The following is a 19,524-nucleotide window of genomic DNA, read 5'->3' as shown; positions in this document are numbered from 1 at the left end:
TGGGAATAAAAGGGTACATTTAGAACCTTTTCTGAAAATACATAAAACTTTATGGGTGAAATCGATCAAATGGGCAGGCTCGGAGGACTGCGCGTCCCGTAGCTTCACGGGGTGGATTGTTGTTCATACTGCAACCACTGGTTTGTTTGTTCCTGAATCGATTATTTTCGCGCCAACAAGCATGTATACCCGATCCCGTTTGTCTACAAGCATGTATACCCGATCCCGTTAGTCTACAAGCATGGGTAGCTGAATACCAATGCTAGCCCGGATTTTTACAGGCCCTGTCATGTTGGTAATTGTTGGTGATGCACAGAGATGTATCTACCATCCTTAAAGGTAACAATATCAGAATGATACAAGCGGTATGTGGTTCTACTCCGAGAGATACATGGAGACTATCCATGGCGTGTTTTGGTGATCAGCTACACATTCTGCACTGGCAGAAGATCTTTGTCTTCAATTCATGTTGAGCGACCAACCCAGAATGAGATCTTTGTTAAAACATTTACATAAGTTAAAAACAAAGTAGTTTAAAGCCCCAATGTTATACGAATATTTGAGGATAATTAATTATTCACAGCCCTTGACAGAACTTTGCAAAAATATATTCCAAAACAGATATCACATTTACACAAATATTTGACTTTAGATGTATTTATACCAACAAATAAAGTGTATCGGGACAACCGTGTATCGTCTTTCGTATGCCATGGTAACACACATGCCAGATCGCAACAGTCACGTGATAAAGTACGTACGCAGAGCTTTATAAATACGGTCGTATAAAACATCCCACCACTACATCATCATCGCAGCGCACTTCATCGTCTACACGGTAAGGGGAATTTCAAATTCGCATTGGCATATTATATTCAGATTGTCTCAACGCATTTACTTCGGTAACTGCTTGAGCTGAAGGTCAGTTTCGGGCAAACGTCTCGAATCGCATAATAGGAAAATAACGGTCAGATATGCTGATGAGAAACGTTTGTAAATTGTTCATAGCCCACCCATCTCAATGTTTTTATAGATGTCTAGTAATCATCGAAAGTGGATCAGGTAATAGACTTGGAGCTAGTGAGAATTTATTTTCACGCCACATTTTACAATATTCCAGAAATATCACGGCGGTGGACGGGTTGAAATGGGCATCAGATATTGTAACCATGTAGGGAATTGCACCCGGGTCCTCGGTGTCTTCTATAACCCCAGGGCTACCCTACCATCCTAATCGAATTAGATAGTATATTGATTTGGAATGCTTAAATTCAATGGGAGTTGTGGCTAACACGTCCGGATTTGAGGTTCCCCTTACTAAGAAAGAGTCATGGCAGCTGTAGCTTGGTGTTGTTAACTGTGGAGGACATTGATGGGCAAGTATTCGTGGTTTATCCATGTGGTCAACTTCACCCATCTATACCCTCTGACCAGCGACAGTAGTATATCACTGACCCAGTGGTAAGAGGCGTCGTTATCACCGCGGAGACGCGTTTATTGGGAGACATGCTTCCTATGGTTGTGGGTTCCAACACAGCGGAAAACGTCTCTTTATCACATGTTCAGAATGATAATGACCAAGTCTGTCATCACATTCAAATGCATAGCTTATGCGAGTGTGCTAGAGCTCTTTCCCGACATACTACATTTACAACAAACTCAACGATTACGAACAAACCAGTTACAATAAATCCGCCATAAGGTACACGGTAGTTAAGCATTAGTAACTGGTGAGGAAAACTGTAGAAAGTTAAAACGCATAAAATCACAAACACTTATTATCCATATGGTGAAACCTAAGCAGTTATTTATATAATTTATCTTACCATCATGTAAAATACTCTACTTTCATTGGGCAATGTCGCTTTTCCAGGAGGGTGACAACTGAAAGTAATATTACCCGTTGCCACGGTGACAGCTAATCTCTCCGAGAAGGTGCATCGCTTACAGTGGTATGACGTCATAATATGACGCATGCAGAGTTCAAAAACTGTTCAGTCAGCTGGTTTTGATTTCACTAAGTACAGATGTATTTTACCGACTTTCAATGCGTGATTATATTTAAACTATTTCAACACATTACATTGACTGCACTCTCAAGTTAAACATAACTAATCATTTTGGAGCGTTTTAGGCTTGTCAGAATAGGTTTCACTGATTTTTAAAATCCAGTCGGGAGGCAGGCGTCATTTTGCTTACATGTCATATAGACGATAGCGAGCTTATCGATCTTCAAAATAACCTCGACAGAAGCATACATCTATAATGTGCACACATCTCTGTTGTCTAGGGACCATTGTTTCTGTATTTCGGCGTCATTAAACAGTTGAATGTGACATCAATGGAGAGGCCTACCACACGTGCTCACCGTGTTTTACTGTTCAAATGTGCATGAATAGAATGGATAATAAAAGAATTATTAAAAGATCTCAGTGGGTTACAATCAGCTGCATCAAGCAGTTACGTCATTTCATTTTTGTCCTCTGATACCACTCATTTTATTAATATTTTTTTTCCAGATTTTGAGTATCTCAGTCCAAAGAGAAGTAGTACCAGCAGGCGTTGTGATGAGGCGTTATATTACAGGTTGGTTTCATAGACATTGTAGCTTTATTGATCGGTTCAATCACACGAAGGTCTAAGATTATCTGAATGCAATTTGATAGTTGTTGCTTGGCAACGGCAGCCTCTTCCATTGCTTCAGCAGGAGAAGAATACGCTGCTCTTTTACAGCCGGTTTAGCTAGTGTTAACCACGTGTCAGATGACGGAATCACAATCATACATATTTCAAAAGCATATGATTGTCATTAAAGTGTTCAGAGAATCCAAAGATTCATTAACTTTACAAATATGATACTCATGTGCAAAATTACCTGCTAAGGCAATGCTCACCAAACTTATCATCAGGTAATCAACAATGTCACCATGTGATCTTTCACATTATCAAGTGATTTATTACGATTGAACAGAACATACTACACAAGAATATTTAAGATTCAAATCGAGGGTAAGAATATACATATTACCTTAAAACTGATGCAGCTAAACACTGAAACACTACTCTTGGGGGTTTATGGCTGGAATTTTATGATGTTTCAACAATAATATGTTTTGAGTGTTTGTTTTACTGTCAGTGATGACGGAACCGATTAGTAAAAATCGCCCTCTGTTGTCGCAGGGCTTGGCCTGGTGATTCTGCTGTTCTACAGCAGCGTGTATTGCCGGCGTGTCGACAATGATTATATGAATATGGGCGATGATCAGGGTAGCGGAAGACCTGGTGGTATGGGAGATATGATGGAACTCCTGGAACGCATGCGTAGTATGGGTAGCATGATGGGTATGAACGGAGAAAGACCTGATGGTATGCCTGGCATGAACGGAGAAAGACCTGATGGTATGCCTGGCATGAACGGAGAAAGACCTGATGGTATGCCTGGCATGAACGGAGAAAGACCTGATGGTATGCCTGGCATGAACGGCGGAAGACCTGGTGGTATACCTGGCATGAACGGAGGAAGACCTGGTGGTATGCCTGGCATGAACGGCGGAAGACCCGGTGGTATACCTGGCATGAACGGAGGAAGACCTGGTGGTATGCCTGGCATGGACGGAGGAAGACCTGATGGTATGTCTGGTATGAACGGCGGAAGACCTGATGGTATGCCTGGTATGAACGGCGGAAGACCTGGTGGTACATCTGGCATGGACGGCAGAAGACCTGATGGGATGCCTGGTATGAACGGCGGAAGACCTGGTGGCATGGGAGGTATAAACGGCGGAAGTCCTGGTGGTATGGGAGGTATGAACGGCGGAAGACCTGGTGATATGGAAGGTATGCTGAAACTTCTGGCAAGCATTCGTGGTATGGGTAGCATGATGGGTATGAACGGCGGAAGACCTGGTGGTATGCCTGGCATGAACAGGGGAAGAAGACCAGATGGTATGGGAGATATGAACGGCGGAAGACCTGGTGGTATAGGTGGTATAGAAGGTATGAACCTCGCAAGACCTGGTGGTATGAGAGGTATGAACAGCGGAAGGCCTGGTGGTATGGGTGGTATAGGAGGTATGAGCGGCGGAAGACCTGGCGGTATGGGAGGTCGAAGATCCCTTGGCAACAGAGGTAATGGTGGCGGTAGTATGACCCTGAGCAAAGTCGAACGAGAGAAAATGAAAGCTGCAAGAAGGGCAAGACAGCGGAAGAGAAAACAGATGATTGACGAACGTAAACGACAACAAGACCAAAACAAGATCACCTACGTTGTGAAGGGCATGGTTAACTTCACCTCTGGAGATTTTGAAAGTGAGTAAAACACATTATACTAATTGTTTTTAAATGGTCATAAAAGAAAAACCCATCCAGGCTATCCACTTCCCTGTTATTTTAAATGTACCATGTGGCCTGGAAACCGTTACTCTGTCGAAAGTATGAACAGAATAAAGGATGTAACGGACACACTACAGCACCTGAATAAATTAGTAATTCGGATTGTTGTATTTGGAGGTCTTACCTTTTAAAATTCAAACATTATCGGGCTTATCCCTAGTTCCGTTTCTTCTGACAAAATATACTTCGCAGATGGTAGCAGCCTGTAGTTCCTTTTTAGGTAAAACCTAATTTATGCTGAATGAGAGAGTGAGTTTATTTTTACACCGCACTCAGCAATGTTCCAGCTATATGGCGTCGGTTTGTAAATAATCGAGTTTGGACCAGACAATCAAGTGATTGAACATGAGCATCGATCTGCGCATTTGGGAATTGATGTCAACCAAGTCAGCGAGGCTGACCACCCGGTCCCGTTAGTCGCCTCTTGCGACAAGCATGGATTAATGAAGGCCAATATTCTAACCCGAACCTTCACGGTACCTGCTTCATATGTCATATGTTCACTATATACACACGTGAGCACTAATTAATTAAGCACCAATTTTCATGTTATAACATCGTGTTTAACACAACACATTGACCATTCATGATATTTTAACCAAACACATGGTTATAATTTCGTTAACTGAACCATCTAAAGTGTGAATCCATCAAATACCAACACTGCTGCTACTTTCAGCTGTAATTTATAGACGGTCATATGGGGGCACAAAAACGTTATCGATAATCATGTCCAAAACTATGGTCACACAGACAATGTCTGTGGTCCAGCGGACACAAAGCCCTAAAAAACGTTCACTGTTCAATCCTAAGCCAATAGTAATGGTGACATCAGTATTTGGTGTATCCTCCCCTCGCAGGGATAACTGCTGTAACCCTCCTCCTCATTCTGGAAATCAAATGCCGAATGCGCATCACTGGAATCCTCTGCCATTCCTCATGAACAGCCTGGACTAATTCCTGTAGATTTTGAACAGATGGATCCCTTACTTGAACTTGACGTCCCAGATGGTCCCATAAATACTCAATTGAGTTGAGATCAGGGCTTCTCGCAGACCAAGGTAATCTGTCACAAGGTAATCATCAGTAACACGAAGGAGGAAACAGCTTTCATCGGACCAATGGATCCTGCTCCATGTCCTCAGATTGAGGTATTGCCGTTGATTACACCAAGTCAAACGTTGAGCCTTGTGTCTATCAGTGAGTAAGGGACGTCTGATTGGACGACGTGCACGGAGTCCAGCGGTCCTGAGCCTCCTTCGGATAGTGCCGGTTGAGAGAAGAACACCCACTCTCCATTGTTCTCTGAGATCTTTGGCATTGGTCATGGGCCTGTGTCTCACTGGGCGAACTAGGGCACGGTCATCACGGAGAGTGGTCTTTCTCGTGGACGATCCTTGACATAACCAGTGGTCGCATGTTTCCTTGCAAGGCGACTAGTGACAGTGTGATTGCTATTCAATCTGGACTCAATGCTATTCAAACAGGACAAACCAGCTTCATGCATACCGATAATCCGCCATCTGGTATTTTCAGAAACCTACGCCTCGGCATGTCCAAAACTGTTCAATTTCGGCACTGTTCACATATTGATGCGTCGATAAAAAAGCAATGACAATACTTCATTTGAGCTTTCTATACCCCTCAGTCGCTTGTACCACGACTTTAGCATGAAAAGCATGCATTTGAGTCAGCAAGTGTATTTAGATATAACCGGTTGACTTCTCTGTTTTGATCCCTTTTTGTTACGATCGACAATTACTTTTGGTGGAGCCTAAATAGTGCTCATGTGTATTTAATATACCAGTCAAACAACAGGGAATATTCCATTTTGGAAGCATACTACTGGCCAATGCTAAAGCATATAACAATAAGCAATACCCATACGGATGAAGCATTCCCAAAGGAATGGAATACATTGATACATTTTCTCTTACTTTCTATACATCATCTGTTTCTTCTCTGCACAATCATGCATGTTCATACATATTCAGTTAGTATAGTTTTTACATGTAGTTTTATTTCTTACTGATGTTCCATTGGTGTTTCTAGAGGACAGCACCATGATGAAACTATACATGGACGAGTACAAAAAATGTGAGTTGGAATAAATGAACACGCTTCTTAGTAATATACAAGAACACGTGTTAAAAGCTTACAAATAGAACGGCATTGCGTGACCTTTATGAGTAAATGAAATACGCTCAGCGTATCATATACGATACCACATGCCTTGTCAAGTTATCTTACATGAACTTATCGCAGTAAGACATAGCGGATGGTTTCCTGTCATGTTGATATTGAAACACATTTTCGTTTACTTACAGTGGTTAACATTCTGGGAAAGCGACGAGACATCCTAATGAAGAAAAGTACGTGTTCCATTTGAATAGCAATAAGTAATACGAGTATACGTCTTTATAACTAATAAACAGAAACATCCAATTTTTGCTCCTAAATTTTATTCTTACAACTGATGATGCTCAGTGACCTCAATGAGACAGCGATCTTTTGTAGCTATATGAAGATTAGCTGACACAAAGTATCCTTTATCGGTAATGCGGCAATGCTAGACACCATAACTTCATCTCAGCCATTGTATATTTCCAGTGAGAGTGGCCAATCTTGGGGGTCAAGGTAAGTGCCAGAAGAAGCTCTTTTATCAAGGTTAACATGTTAAAAATCTATATTTAATTGAGATAGAAAGTTCTATGGAAGCTTTAAAATCCATTTAAGACTTAAATCATTTCTCCCCACGTTTGCACTTTCCATCAATAACATAATGACTGTTTTCATTGCAGTCAGAACGGCAATAACACTTGGATCATTCAAGCATACCAAGAAAGGTACAACAAAACGAATTATTGCCCTGCCCTGCCCTGCTCTGCCCTGCCCTGCCCTGCCCTGCCCTGCCCTGCCCTGCCCTGCCCTGCCCTGCCCTGCCAGCAGTGTGTATCTGAAACAACCAAACTGTATCCTATTCTTTCTGCAAAAAGAACTAATAATGTTCACGTCAAACACAGGTGTGTCAAACTGACAGCTACATTTGTTCCCGGCGTATTATTTATTCTGTCAGCTTTGTGTTGAGCCTCTGATACGTCGAAGTGCGTAACTTCCGTTCACGTTCGACTCAACGGCGTGTGAGTCTAAATCATTCACATACGCTATATAGGTCTAGACCCCTGAAAATCCGGGTTAGAATTGGTCTTCAGTAACCCATACTTGGCATGGGAGACGACTAACGGAATCGGGTGGTCAGGCTCCCTGACTTGCTTGACACATCGCATCATATTCCAAATGCTCATGATGTTGATCACTGGATGGTCTGGTCCAGACTCGATAAAGTACAGACCGCCGCCATATACCTGGATTATTGCGTAGTTCGGTATAATTCTAAAGTCACTCACTTACTCTATAGGTTGAGATAACGAGCATATTGGTATTGAACCACCGATCCAGACGAGACAGCTGCCATAAGGTTACAAAGCCTTCAAATACATAGCGATATAAACTCTAAACCATGATCATATATCAGTGTATAAAAGCCTGGTTCTGTTTGTAATATTAACGTCAACTTTGATTTTCAGTGTCGGCCAAATGGAACGGAAAATGCCTGCACAAATTTAAGGAACGTAAGTAATGCGAAAAAGTTATTTGTTTCCTTTAGTTTTCGAGAAAGTTTCTGACTTTGCTGACTTTTGACACACTCTACAACACATAATGACTGACACATTTCAATGATGAGGTAAATGATGATGATGGTGATGATGTGTTTCAGTGGTTGAACATTTCGGTGAGAATCCAACAGGAAACGACTTGAAGAAAGGTAATTAACATTTGCACGTGGTCAGTCACTCTATGTGAGTCTCGATAAAGGAACCTATCAGGGTAGAGAACGACACAATATTGGGTAGCTATGTGAACTAGTATATGACCAAATGTTGTTGAACCAACAAGCCCTACACTATTAGGGAAGACGACGACACGGTGATTCAATAAGCATGGTTGAGTAAAGGTCAAGGAATGTTTTGAATTTCGATAAGAATTCGGACGTATAATTCACGGGTTCATGAGAATTCATCTTATGGCCCTAGTGACATCTTATAGCCGTAAACGTTGTTCACCGTAATTCGATTGAACGTGAGATATTTTGAACATGCTGAAAATTTTGTGGTCGAACACAAAGTACTGTTATAACTCCGGTGATCTGTGTTTATACACGTCCAACTACGTTTAAATGAAGGTCAAGTACGGGCTGCTGCCTGCGTGCGTCCATTCCCCCGTTACGGTTAACTGCGTCAATAAGATGTGACCGCCGCTTTAAAAATAGGAGAACCCGAGTTACAGCGGTTTGAGTGAGTGAGTGAGTGAGTGAGTTAATATTTAAGGTCACATCGGCAATATCTCGACCAAATCGTGACGAGAACATATAGCATTTAAATGGAATATATGTATGTTTTAAGATCTCTGTCGACGAAGGACAGTAAAATAACTAGAACATCACAGATATACACGTAAAACTAGCCATTAAATCACAACAACGGAAGATAGATCGCCACACTATGGACCATGGGGACTTACAGTACCTTTGCTACCTGCACGGACCCTAGCTGGATTTACACTATCACCTTAGTCGTTGGCGACTGTAAAAAATGTACAGCGGTTTGAACAGCATGTGAGTTTTATGACGACTGTCAGCTTTGCATGATGCAAGTGATAAGACAGCGTTCCTATACCCAGTTATAGCACCATGAAGCATGTGGATACTGCTGACAGATCATGAAACACGATCAGAGCCAAAAGAATCAGAAACCATTGTCCGTGATGTCCGTTACACATTAGGAACATTTCTCTGCAGCGAGCTGTGGGGGTCCCTTTGGAAAGTCTGTTAAATTCTTAATAATTGTTCATTATCATTCACTTTTCAGCCAAGGCTATATTAGAGAGAGTTACTGGAAATTACATGAAAGAAGGTAAAATGTGTACTATATGGAATTAAAATTGTCACTTTTTTAGAGTGTGATCAATTTCAAAATTTGCAAAGTGCATGTTGTCAGATAGAATTATTAATGAAGATTTAGTAAGGTTTCCGTCACACATTAGGTTTCTATGGCAATAAAGGTTTCTCATTGAAAGGACATCGGTGTGCATTTAATACTATTCAATGTCCATTTATCAAGCGAAACAGTTACCTCTTTGTGGTAATATGTACATGAAGTCTTAAACATTGTGTTCTGCTTATATGCCTTTGTTCTGCTAATTACATATAATTAAAAAAAGCATTAAATGTACTTCCCGTCAAATGTTTAGACTCACTTAAAACACTTACTATGTTATGTGTGTGTGTGTGTGTGTGTGTGTGTGTGTGTGTGTTTCATCCAAAACTGTGTTCCACAGGGATATCGTCTTGACAGTAGATTTTACACAATGCCCTGACAATGCTATGACGTCATGAACTTGATGACGGCGTCACAATTGACAATTGCAAAGGACAGTAAAACAACTAGAATATCACAGTTACAATTAAAAACTAGTGTAGAAAGTTAAAACTAATATCACTATTTGGACAAGACAATATATAATACGGGCTATATATCACCAACTACTGACGGTTGATCACCACACTAGGGACCACGGGGAATTACAGTACATTTGCTTCCTGCATGGACCGTAGCTGGATTTACACCATCCCTTCATCCGTTAGTAATTTAGGAAATCTAGCCATACCTAAAAAGACACATATTCTACGATTAAAAATGTGGAAAGTTTTAATTTACTTTGAATGTTTGTGAACTTACGTACCCCCTCAGGACGACAATATTTTACAGTACTTTAACCCCTTTGAGGATAAAAACCTAATGCCTGTGGATATTGTTACTTTATCAACTCATGTTGATATACTTGATACCAGTAGACACTTGGGTGAGATTCTCTACACATATATGGTCACATCAAAGATTGATTTGTCCACTAACTTAGGGGAACCGACTGTAAACTTATATGCAGATTAATTGCACGAGGATTGTGCATCGTAATGCTGAAAAAATTACAGATATCATACATGTGAGCAGTGACTTTTGGTGTAAAGTTTTGTTAAGAATGTTCACTGATTTTTATCACTTTTTGAACTCATAGCAATAATCTTTTCAACGTTACCAATATTTGTTATACAATACATACGCCCATACGTAAACAGTACCTTTAAACAGCATGGAATACTTTTTGCAAAATTCGGTTTAGAACAGTTGCCTGAAGTAAGTGAGTGAGTGAGTTATAATTAACGTCACATCGGCAATATCTCAGCCATATCGTGACGAAAACAATTTATATGAGAAAAATAGAAACATTTTGAAGAATGAAACCTGTCACGATGGATAGTAAAAAAAATCCATATCACAGATATGGATATAAAACTAGCGTGGAAAAGTAAAACATTCCAGTTATTAAAGAAGACAATACAATAAAAACCACGGGCTATAGATCGCCAACGACTGAAGGTAGATCACCATACCAGGGACGCCTGAAGTAAGTGGCTATACTTACACTAGTGAGTCTAAACGTTTAATGGGAACCACATTTGTACCCGATCCTTTACCATTACAGTACGGTTCGTAAATTGTTATGCGATACAAAGCTTTTGAAGAAACCTAGGAAAAAATGAAAGGAATACGTGCGTCTTCATGTGATCCTTTATGTTTTTCCCTCAGTGTATAACTTCAACACCGATGAACATATGACGTGAACAGCACTGACCTCTATATACCATAATATTGTGTGTTACTGTTTCAGTGAAGAAGCTGTTTGATGATCTCAGCCAGAAAGTGGACAATCGGGGTACGATTTGAAATGAAAGTTTGGAAAAAACTGTGTTGTTTAATATGTCTTCTGAGTAAAATGTGGTTACGACTATAGACGTCTTGCATTTAGTAAATATAATAACGTTTTGTAGACTAGAAGTGTTTTATTTTTTATGCATCCACAATAATTCTCTTGCTTTGTTCGCTCAGACAAAGGCTACTTCATCGACACCATAAAGCAAGACGCTGGGAATGCTCGGAGTACGTATCAAAACTCCTGTAAACATTTCCACAGATTGCTTTTAAGTTGATTAATGACGTTAAAAATATAATATTATACAACGGATTTTTTCTAAACGTTTTTTACTTTGTATAACGTACATCCACTTGCGTCACATACTAAGAGACATCAAATTTACATATACGAAATTGAAAGTGGTCACTCAAAATAGAAAAGTCATTTCACAAATATAGTTCAATTAATATTGTGATATGAGAATTAACAATAGGTGTACGCTTAATCCTGTTAATGGTGATATGTTTGCAATTTCAGATGCTTGTTTATAAGAATTTCCTTTATAAGAATCTCCTTTTTTGTGTAATCACATTTGTCAATATTGTGTTGGACAGAAAAACAGGCCATGATCATGGACGTGAGGAAAATATCAGCCAGTCGTAAGTCTTTGTCTTTATCTTTATGTACATTATGCAAATCGAATTCTGAAAATAAAGTATTGTAATCAACGTTCGTTTATAACATCAAAATATATTTTCACGCCGTTTTAACGACTTTTGATCTCCGACACTGGACTCTTGCGCGTTGATTGTTGTTTCAGTTGGATGTGCCATCCAAGAGAAGAAAGTAGATCTGGAACCGTGTAAGTGAAATATATTTGAGCAGAAAGTAACAGCATCCCTTGACTGTAAAAGTCATCGTGTCAGAACATTGATGGGTTCAGTTCATATAAACTAGGCAAAGCGACTCATTTGCAATGTATTTAATACAGTTAGGTTAAAAGTGACAGTGCAAAACCCGGTGTGATAAGGGTAAGTGAGTTCAACCTTCCGTCTGTTCTGATTAATGTTCTTGCGCCTCATGACTGCAATGTCAAACATTTTACAGTGTTTTGGTTCAATCGGACATAGTCTCCTTTCAAAGATTTTCCAGAGCGTCGTTATTGCTCGAAAGAGGTTTTATATAAAATATGAATTATTCAACCTTATTCTCGTCATTAGAACTGGTTGTGCCGCCTCACTAGTATCCTCATCGGAAGCGTGTTTGTTATTTTTCGACGCAGGCGTATCTATCATGTCGGCCTTAGACAGAGAGGTATCACTGTCTTATACCAACCAGTTCGGTCGCCTCTTGCAAAATGTTCAAGTCACTTGGGACTAATTTTAACCCGTGTCCCCACAGAGCCGGTTGTATTTGGTTGTGATGCTGCACAGACCACATGGACCATGCACCTTCATGTAGATTGTCGCAAATTGTAATGGCCCATAGCAATCGTTTTCACTGATGTAAATTTCATTTTATTTAAATTTTAGATCATAGTAAAGACTATAAGCCAACTGCAGCGGAAGAGCACCTGATGAAGAGGCTAGGGTCTGTCCGCATGAATGGTATATTTCTGTTTATATGGTAATGTTAGTTTAAACTTACACCAGCTGTTGTGGAACATGTTCACAAATGGCTGTTACAGAGTTAACTTTCGTTGACTCCACGGTTAGTTTTCACTCCATAGTTACTGCTAACTGACCTCAGGCTTCATTCTTACTGACTACACGGTGACTCACTGACATAACGCTTAATTATCATTTTCTTCGAGGTAAATTATCACTGACTACAGGGATACTTCTCACGTTATCCAGGATTAATTCTGACTGACTCCAGGTTAATTGACTTGCACGTGTCAACCAAGTCAGCGATCCTGACAAACTGATCCTGCTAATGGCCTCTTACGGCAAGCATGTGTTAGTGAAGATCAGTTCTAAGCGGGATCTTTACGGGTAAATGTCAAGGACGTTGTTCAGGGTCGCCAATAGTGAGTGCTGTTTAGTTTTACGCCACACTCAGCAATATTCCAGCTATATGGCGGCGGTCTGTAAATAATCGAGTCTGGACCAAACAATCCAGTGATCAACAACACGAGTTAGCAGGCCTGATCACCCGATCCAGTTAGTCGCCTCTTTCGACAAGCATAGTCGGCTTGTCATGCTCAATCAATTATGGCTGATATACACGTATATACAACATTACATTTATACGCTAAACATAAAACTGTATTCTGCTTAGAAAATTACCTTGTAAACATAAAGTCAAAAGAAGTAAGGCATAGGATTACGTTGCTGAGACTAGGTGAATTACCTATCTACAAGAATATTGGTCGATATGATGGTATTCCTCGTCAGTTTCGCTTTTGTCATGTATGTCATTCAGACTATATAGAAGAGGAATTTCACTTCCTTTATAAATGTCCATTGTATAATGATATAAGAGTTAAACACTTTGATAATATCCCTTTGTACATAAATGAAGACATCATGATCTACAATCTCCAAAGTAAAAATCAGTCTGTTTTGATGTCCATTTCAAATTTTGTGAAAGAAACTTAACAAATTCGAAACAGATTTGTGACATAATTGCAAGTATGCAACTCTAAGCATCATTTTGTGTATATTATTCTGTACGTGGGCCAACGGCCTTATTACTGAATAAAGGGAGTGAATTGAATAGTCGCCTTTTATGGCAAGCATGGGTTGCTGAAGACCTATTCTACCCCGGGACCTTCACGGGTCGTGAGTGCTGGGATAGATAATATCATTTCAATTTAAGGTACTCGATTTGTTGATATGTGTTAATTTCGTTAACATTACATTTCGTTTCCAGCTATCAGCGCGTTTATGGACTTCCAAAAGGACACCATGGCTGACAGTAGGTGTATTCTTCACATTCAGTGGGAAACGTTAGGCGCGATAGTTTCTAGTTCCCAGGAATCGGATGGAACTGTATCATTTAACATTTTAATGGAAAATATCAAGTACCTCCTTTATGGGATATAGGAACTGTTTCACTGAGTCTACTGTTCGTATGTATTATACCTCTTCCGGAATTTCTCAGGAAAGCGATCTGTAAATTTTCTGTGTCGAATTTGCTCTGACACAAAACAAGTTTGGACTATACTTTATGTCTCTATACGTATATTTCGTTAGGTCTCCGTATCATGATAAGTCATGCTATTTGATATTCTATTTGCTGTTTTACTTATTTGTGTTGTTTACCTATAAGCCAAAAGGAATCTGTCTCCGAAGATGATAGAAAGTGATTATTCTCAGGCGATGAAGTTTTAAATTTCATTAATTTTCTGATAGTCACCCCAGAAGACCGCACACTACCCATAGACATCGAGACAATAAGGAATGGTACGTATGTCAACGATATAAATTGGTTTATTTTTGTATATAAAGTCACATAAGTATTCTTGTTTCATGGGTTGGACGGGCGGTTTTCACGTCGAAAAGCCCTTATTTCTGTGAACATCTACACCTTTTCTTCGGTAGAAAATCAAAACTGAATGCACATTCTGAGTGTCAAAGTTGGATTTTTCTAGTGAGAAAAAATGACAGAGAGAGAGAGAGAGAGAGAGAGAGAGGGAGAGAGGGAGAGAGAGAGAGGGAGGGAGAGGGAGAGAGGGAGAGAGAGAGAGAGAGGGAGAGAGAGAGAGAGAGATACGAATCCACAACGACATCATACTTGAGGAGTTAGGGGTGTAAATTCAGAAAAGTGGGAGGTATATGTTACAGTTCGCGCATCAGTCCCCCCAACACATGTGGTGTTCTCTATTACCAGGGCTGAAGACCCTAGAGGAGAAGAAAGACGAACTACTCAAGAAAGGTTTGTTCCTTGATCAGCGCTTCTTCACGTATGTACGTATGTATGTGCGTACGTGCATATGGATGGATGGATCCATGGATGAATTCATGGATGGATGTTGTATCGTTCTCCTGTACGTACATATTACCAGCCCATTGTCAATTACATAGCACTCATCGTATGTGTCACTGTATGAACATTAACCATCATGTTTCCTCAAGACAAGTTTATGTTAATCATTTTCATTTTCAACGGCATCTTCTTTAGCAATTTATTAAGAATATACAAAACAATTCATTCGCTGCTTGCCGAGGGACCTATTGACACTTGGTAGCCTTCATCAGCTACCTTTCATCATCTGGACATTACACCAACCTGTACAAGTATGACGTCCATCTTTTTTCAGCCATTGATGACATGGAACAAATTGTCGATGAAGAACAAGGTAATGCTTGGCTAACAGAAGTAAAAACCTCTGTGTCTATTTTCATGTTTCCGGTACAGGTATTGACTGCTTTCTCCTCTTTTGATGACAAAATGACAAAACTACATTATCCGTGCCATACAATGCTGTACCATACCAATAACCTCCTTGAAGCTAGTCTTTTTTATCACAGATCTCTGTACTGAATGTATATAGCCATTGCTAAATCCTTACGACGTACTTCCAGGACCCAGTACAAATGTTTGTTTCCCTTAAAAGCCACAAGTATTGAACTTTTTCACTCGCATAACGCACATACCATGTTTATTTTGCGGATATCATAAACAATCTCACGTTGTTTTCTTGTAGTTGACCCTGCACTTCGTCCACGTAAGTACCCAATAACGTCATAGAAAACGTACAAGAAGACGAGACTAATATTATCATAGCGAACAGTTATCACAATGTACTGGACACAGACGTTTCAGGCTCATTGCCATTTGCCACGTCCTCGCCAGCTAACTGTTTGCTTCCACAATTTAGCCATCATGTTTGTTGTCTTATTACTTTTGTTGTACAATATATACTACCCATCAAAAATTTAGACTTACATAAAGCACCCTCTATATGTTACATATATTCAAATAGTTGCATAGTAGATGAATTTCTCCACTAACTTAGGGGAACTGCAAACCTTATGCAGATGAATTGCATGGAAATCATGCATCAATTTGCTGAAAATCATGTGCAAATATTGCGCATGTGAACATCTGCCTTTGTGTGTAAAGTTTTGCCAAGACTTCGCCAATTTTCACACTGTTTAATCATTTAATAAACGCGTGACAATAATCTTTTCAACGTCTTACGATATATAGATCAGATCATATGTAAACAGTACCTTGAAACAGTGTGGAACATTTTGCAAACTGTAGACTTTTGATGGGCAGTATATATGCCCCCTGCGTCGCCTCCTTATGTGCATCAGTTCTAAATGCCACTCTAAAACCTAATTTAATTCTCATTGCAGTCAAAGAAAAACTCTCGGAAATCGCCCAAAAACTGTTTGAAGAAGGTGAGTTAAGATCAAATACAAAACAAAAAACATATACGGTAAGCCGTTCAATAAATATTAAGTCAATTACAAATTATTCATATCCTATGTGATATCAATTATTAATTATAAGTGTTTACGTGTATTCTGTATTAAAAGATGTTCAGTTAAATATTCCGCTTGACCGTTCATTTTGTCGTTCATTCATGTTGGCTTCATGAACAATCATAGCAAAGTTTAAATGTGTTGCAGTGAGTTGGGGCGAACATTTTGTAACGTTAGTATGTTACAGTGATTATGTGCATACCTTCTGTTACACAGAGAAAGATTCAAGAAGGGCACAACTGAAGGCTATCATGGATGATATCATCGGACAAGTAGGTGGGTAGCTGCACCCTCTATACTCGTTAGTACTGATGCTGTTTACTCGCCTTCAAAACACATATTTTCAACATCATTGTCAAAAATAAGCATCATTCCGATCAGGATTCATTCCACTTTGTCCATGTAAAAAGCTGGCATTTCGCGAAACTGCTTCACCGACCGCCAGTCGTCGGCGTAGTGAAGCACAACCCAATCATTCCCGCAGACGTAACTTCTTAAATATTGATAGTTTATAGTGTACACGATACATAATGCTAAAGGTGAAATGAAGTTAATGAAGAATACTTTGTGGTTTTAACGAGAAACTGATACTCCAGCTGACAGGGCAGGCGCCGGTACAATAGAAGGTCTTCTCCGAAGGCGGTCGATGAAAGGTGAGAATATATAAAAATTAAGTTAAGTGATATCAAATAAAGTCGAAAACTTATCACGCTGTGATATAATGTTTTGAAGTTATGTTAGTGGATGATCTACATGTGTACCACTCTTAGGTCGCATTTGAAAATGTCACACACATTTTGTTTTGTATTTTAGAGTTGGCTGATATTCAAAACAAAATTGGCTCCTTTGTTACCAAAGGTAAGAACAATTCTGCTTCATATTCCTAGCTTTCATAGAGCTTGCGTGTCATTGTTTCATATAAATGCATACCAGAGCGTGTTTACAAAAGACTTTACTGTAAATGATTCAGAGGTAACGGGAAACTGTCCCTTACACAGACATTGATCTTTATAGGTATTCAGACGTATATTATCAACGTTATTTAATTATGACGTTTGCCAAACGGTGGCAAAAGTATGACGTTGACGTTCAACGAAGTCGATGTATATCACATGATACTACAAAACTAGAATCATAATGATAATACATGCGAATTTCTATGTTTTATGTGCACTCTTTAACTGTTAATGTTTCAGCTGTTGATCGTTATGGCAAGGCAGGAGGTTCTCTCCAACAAAAGGTGGCCAAAGGTATATTCATTGCTTATATGAGTCAAAGTCAATCATGTAAAATGCGTTTTGATCCATAATGAAAATTGATTCAATACATACTTCGTTGACATGACATGTACTCTGATGTTCTGTACCATTTGGTTCTTTTTTACTCCCTTTAATCTATCCTACAATGTAGAGGCCAAATCCTCACCTGAAAACGTAACCTGGTTGCTTGAGTATCTGCGGACTAACGTACCAATGCAGCTGTTACTCTTAAGTACATTACTAATGTGACTTTTCTGCATTTTTCAACAGCTTCAGTTTCACTGAAGTCTCATGTTCTGAAGGTGATGGACAAAGGTATGTATTAACATGTTTACTTCATGTAGTATTTGCGTCGGTGTATATAAAGATAGTCAAATCTAAATCTAAAGTGTATTCGCCCTATTAAAGTTTCATTCCTAAGTGTTTCATGTTCTCTGTTAACAGCTCTGGAAAATCTCAAACAGTTTGGAGCAAGAAAAGTAAAGGCCTTGAAACAAGGTAATCTATGAGATGTTCCTAAATGGTTGTTTTAGCCCATCATGTTCAGTGGTGGGTTTGCTCATCCTTTCCTTGTGCAAACTAGTTCTAAAGATGCGTTGTGATACCTTTTGAATGAATTAAATATCTCGATATGGATTAATTTGACGTTAAAGGAATATGCATTTGAAACCACAATATTGACAAATTGGTGATTTACAAAGTAATATTCATTTTTAATGACCTTTCTTGTGTCTTGTTTCAGGGAAGGGCATATTCGGTAGACTGGATCAACTACACAAAATGAGGACATAATGATATAGGACTTCACTAAATGTGAGAATCCATGAGAATGGCTTTAAAACTAACATTTTGGGGGATCGAACCTACACTATTTGTCAAAACGCTTCACTCACTCAGCTAATCTGGACTTTGAGATTTGATGGCCGTGTTGTATGCGTATACAGTCTGGAACATTTTCTGACATTCTCTGATATTACACAGAAGTGTTTTGACGTGTTTCCATAGTGTGATAATAAGACGCTGAGGGGTGTAATGAAGATTTGATTTGCGACGGTTTTATAGTGTTAATTGCAACTTCAGAACATTTTTTCTCTGCAGCATAATCGATGTGTTCAAATATGAGGCCTTCATGGAACTGACCGACCATGTTAGATAGATCCCGTGACATGTGCTGAAGACTCTGAAGACATCTATCAACCTGCATGGCACACTAGACGACGCCAGGTTTTTACCAAGCATCACTTCAACACCATGCTCAGATATATGTAAATGACTATTGTTTATCTATACAGATTGAGGTTCTCATACATGTGCTTACAAACAATAAAATGTAATGCAAATGTGTTATGTCATTGTTCATTGGAAAAGAAGTATGAATGATACGCCATCAAGTGTTCGCTGTTACAAATGGTCGGTTTACACTCTCTCTACTCAGTTGTGCCACCAAGAAAGGAATCCAGAAATTTGGAAAACCAAATCAAGCAAGCAAAGCAAATTTATATATACATTATATAACATATATACAATATGTTAGACGACGAACTTGATTCCTGGAACCTGGCGAAACTGTAAACGTTAATAAACCATGTGCATGCAGATATTTTACAAAACACTATGCGATT

General features: G+C 39.4%; 1 protein-coding gene across 1 annotated transcript; it reads left to right on the top strand.

Annotated features, from left to right (window-relative positions):
* Positions 1 to 2,567: 2,567 nt before the first annotated feature.
* LOC137297178 (uncharacterized) lies at positions 2,568 to 18,694 on the top strand. Its single transcript, XM_067829192.1, has 26 exons — positions 2,568 to 2,586; positions 3,181 to 4,308; positions 6,445 to 6,489; positions 6,720 to 6,764; positions 7,003 to 7,029; positions 7,194 to 7,238; positions 7,980 to 8,024; positions 8,171 to 8,218; positions 9,321 to 9,365; positions 11,182 to 11,226; positions 11,400 to 11,450; positions 11,820 to 11,864; positions 12,026 to 12,067; positions 12,738 to 12,812; positions 14,080 to 14,124; positions 14,562 to 14,612; positions 15,040 to 15,084; positions 15,470 to 15,508; positions 15,857 to 15,877; positions 16,515 to 16,559; positions 16,860 to 16,919; positions 17,240 to 17,296; positions 17,840 to 17,893; positions 18,173 to 18,217; positions 18,347 to 18,400; positions 18,645 to 18,694. The coding sequence occupies exons 1-26, from the start codon at positions 2,568 to 2,570 to the stop codon at positions 18,692 to 18,694; spliced, it is 2,271 nt and encodes a 756-aa protein (XP_067685293.1).
* Positions 18,695 to 19,524: the final 830 nt, after the last annotated feature.

The sequence above is a fragment of the Haliotis asinina genome, chromosome 9 (assembly GCF_037392515.1).
Source record: "Haliotis asinina isolate JCU_RB_2024 chromosome 9, JCU_Hal_asi_v2, whole genome shotgun sequence".
NCBI classification, from domain to species: Eukaryota; Metazoa; Mollusca; class Gastropoda; order Lepetellida; family Haliotidae; genus Haliotis; species Haliotis asinina.
Note: the sequence above shows the minus strand (reverse complement) of the source record. Positions and strands in the feature narration are given on the sequence as shown.

Bases quoted from the DNA above. Each gene is read 5' to 3' on its own strand.
- LOC137297178 (XM_067829192.1), top strand. The intron at 12,813-14,079 runs GTATATTTCTGT...TTTCGTTTCCAG, and splicing joins AGGGTCTGTCCGCATGAATG to CTATCAGCGCGTTTATGGAC. The intron at 14,125-14,561 runs GTAGGTGTATTC...ATTTTCTGATAG, and splicing joins AAAGGACACCATGGCTGACA to TCACCCCAGAAGACCGCACA.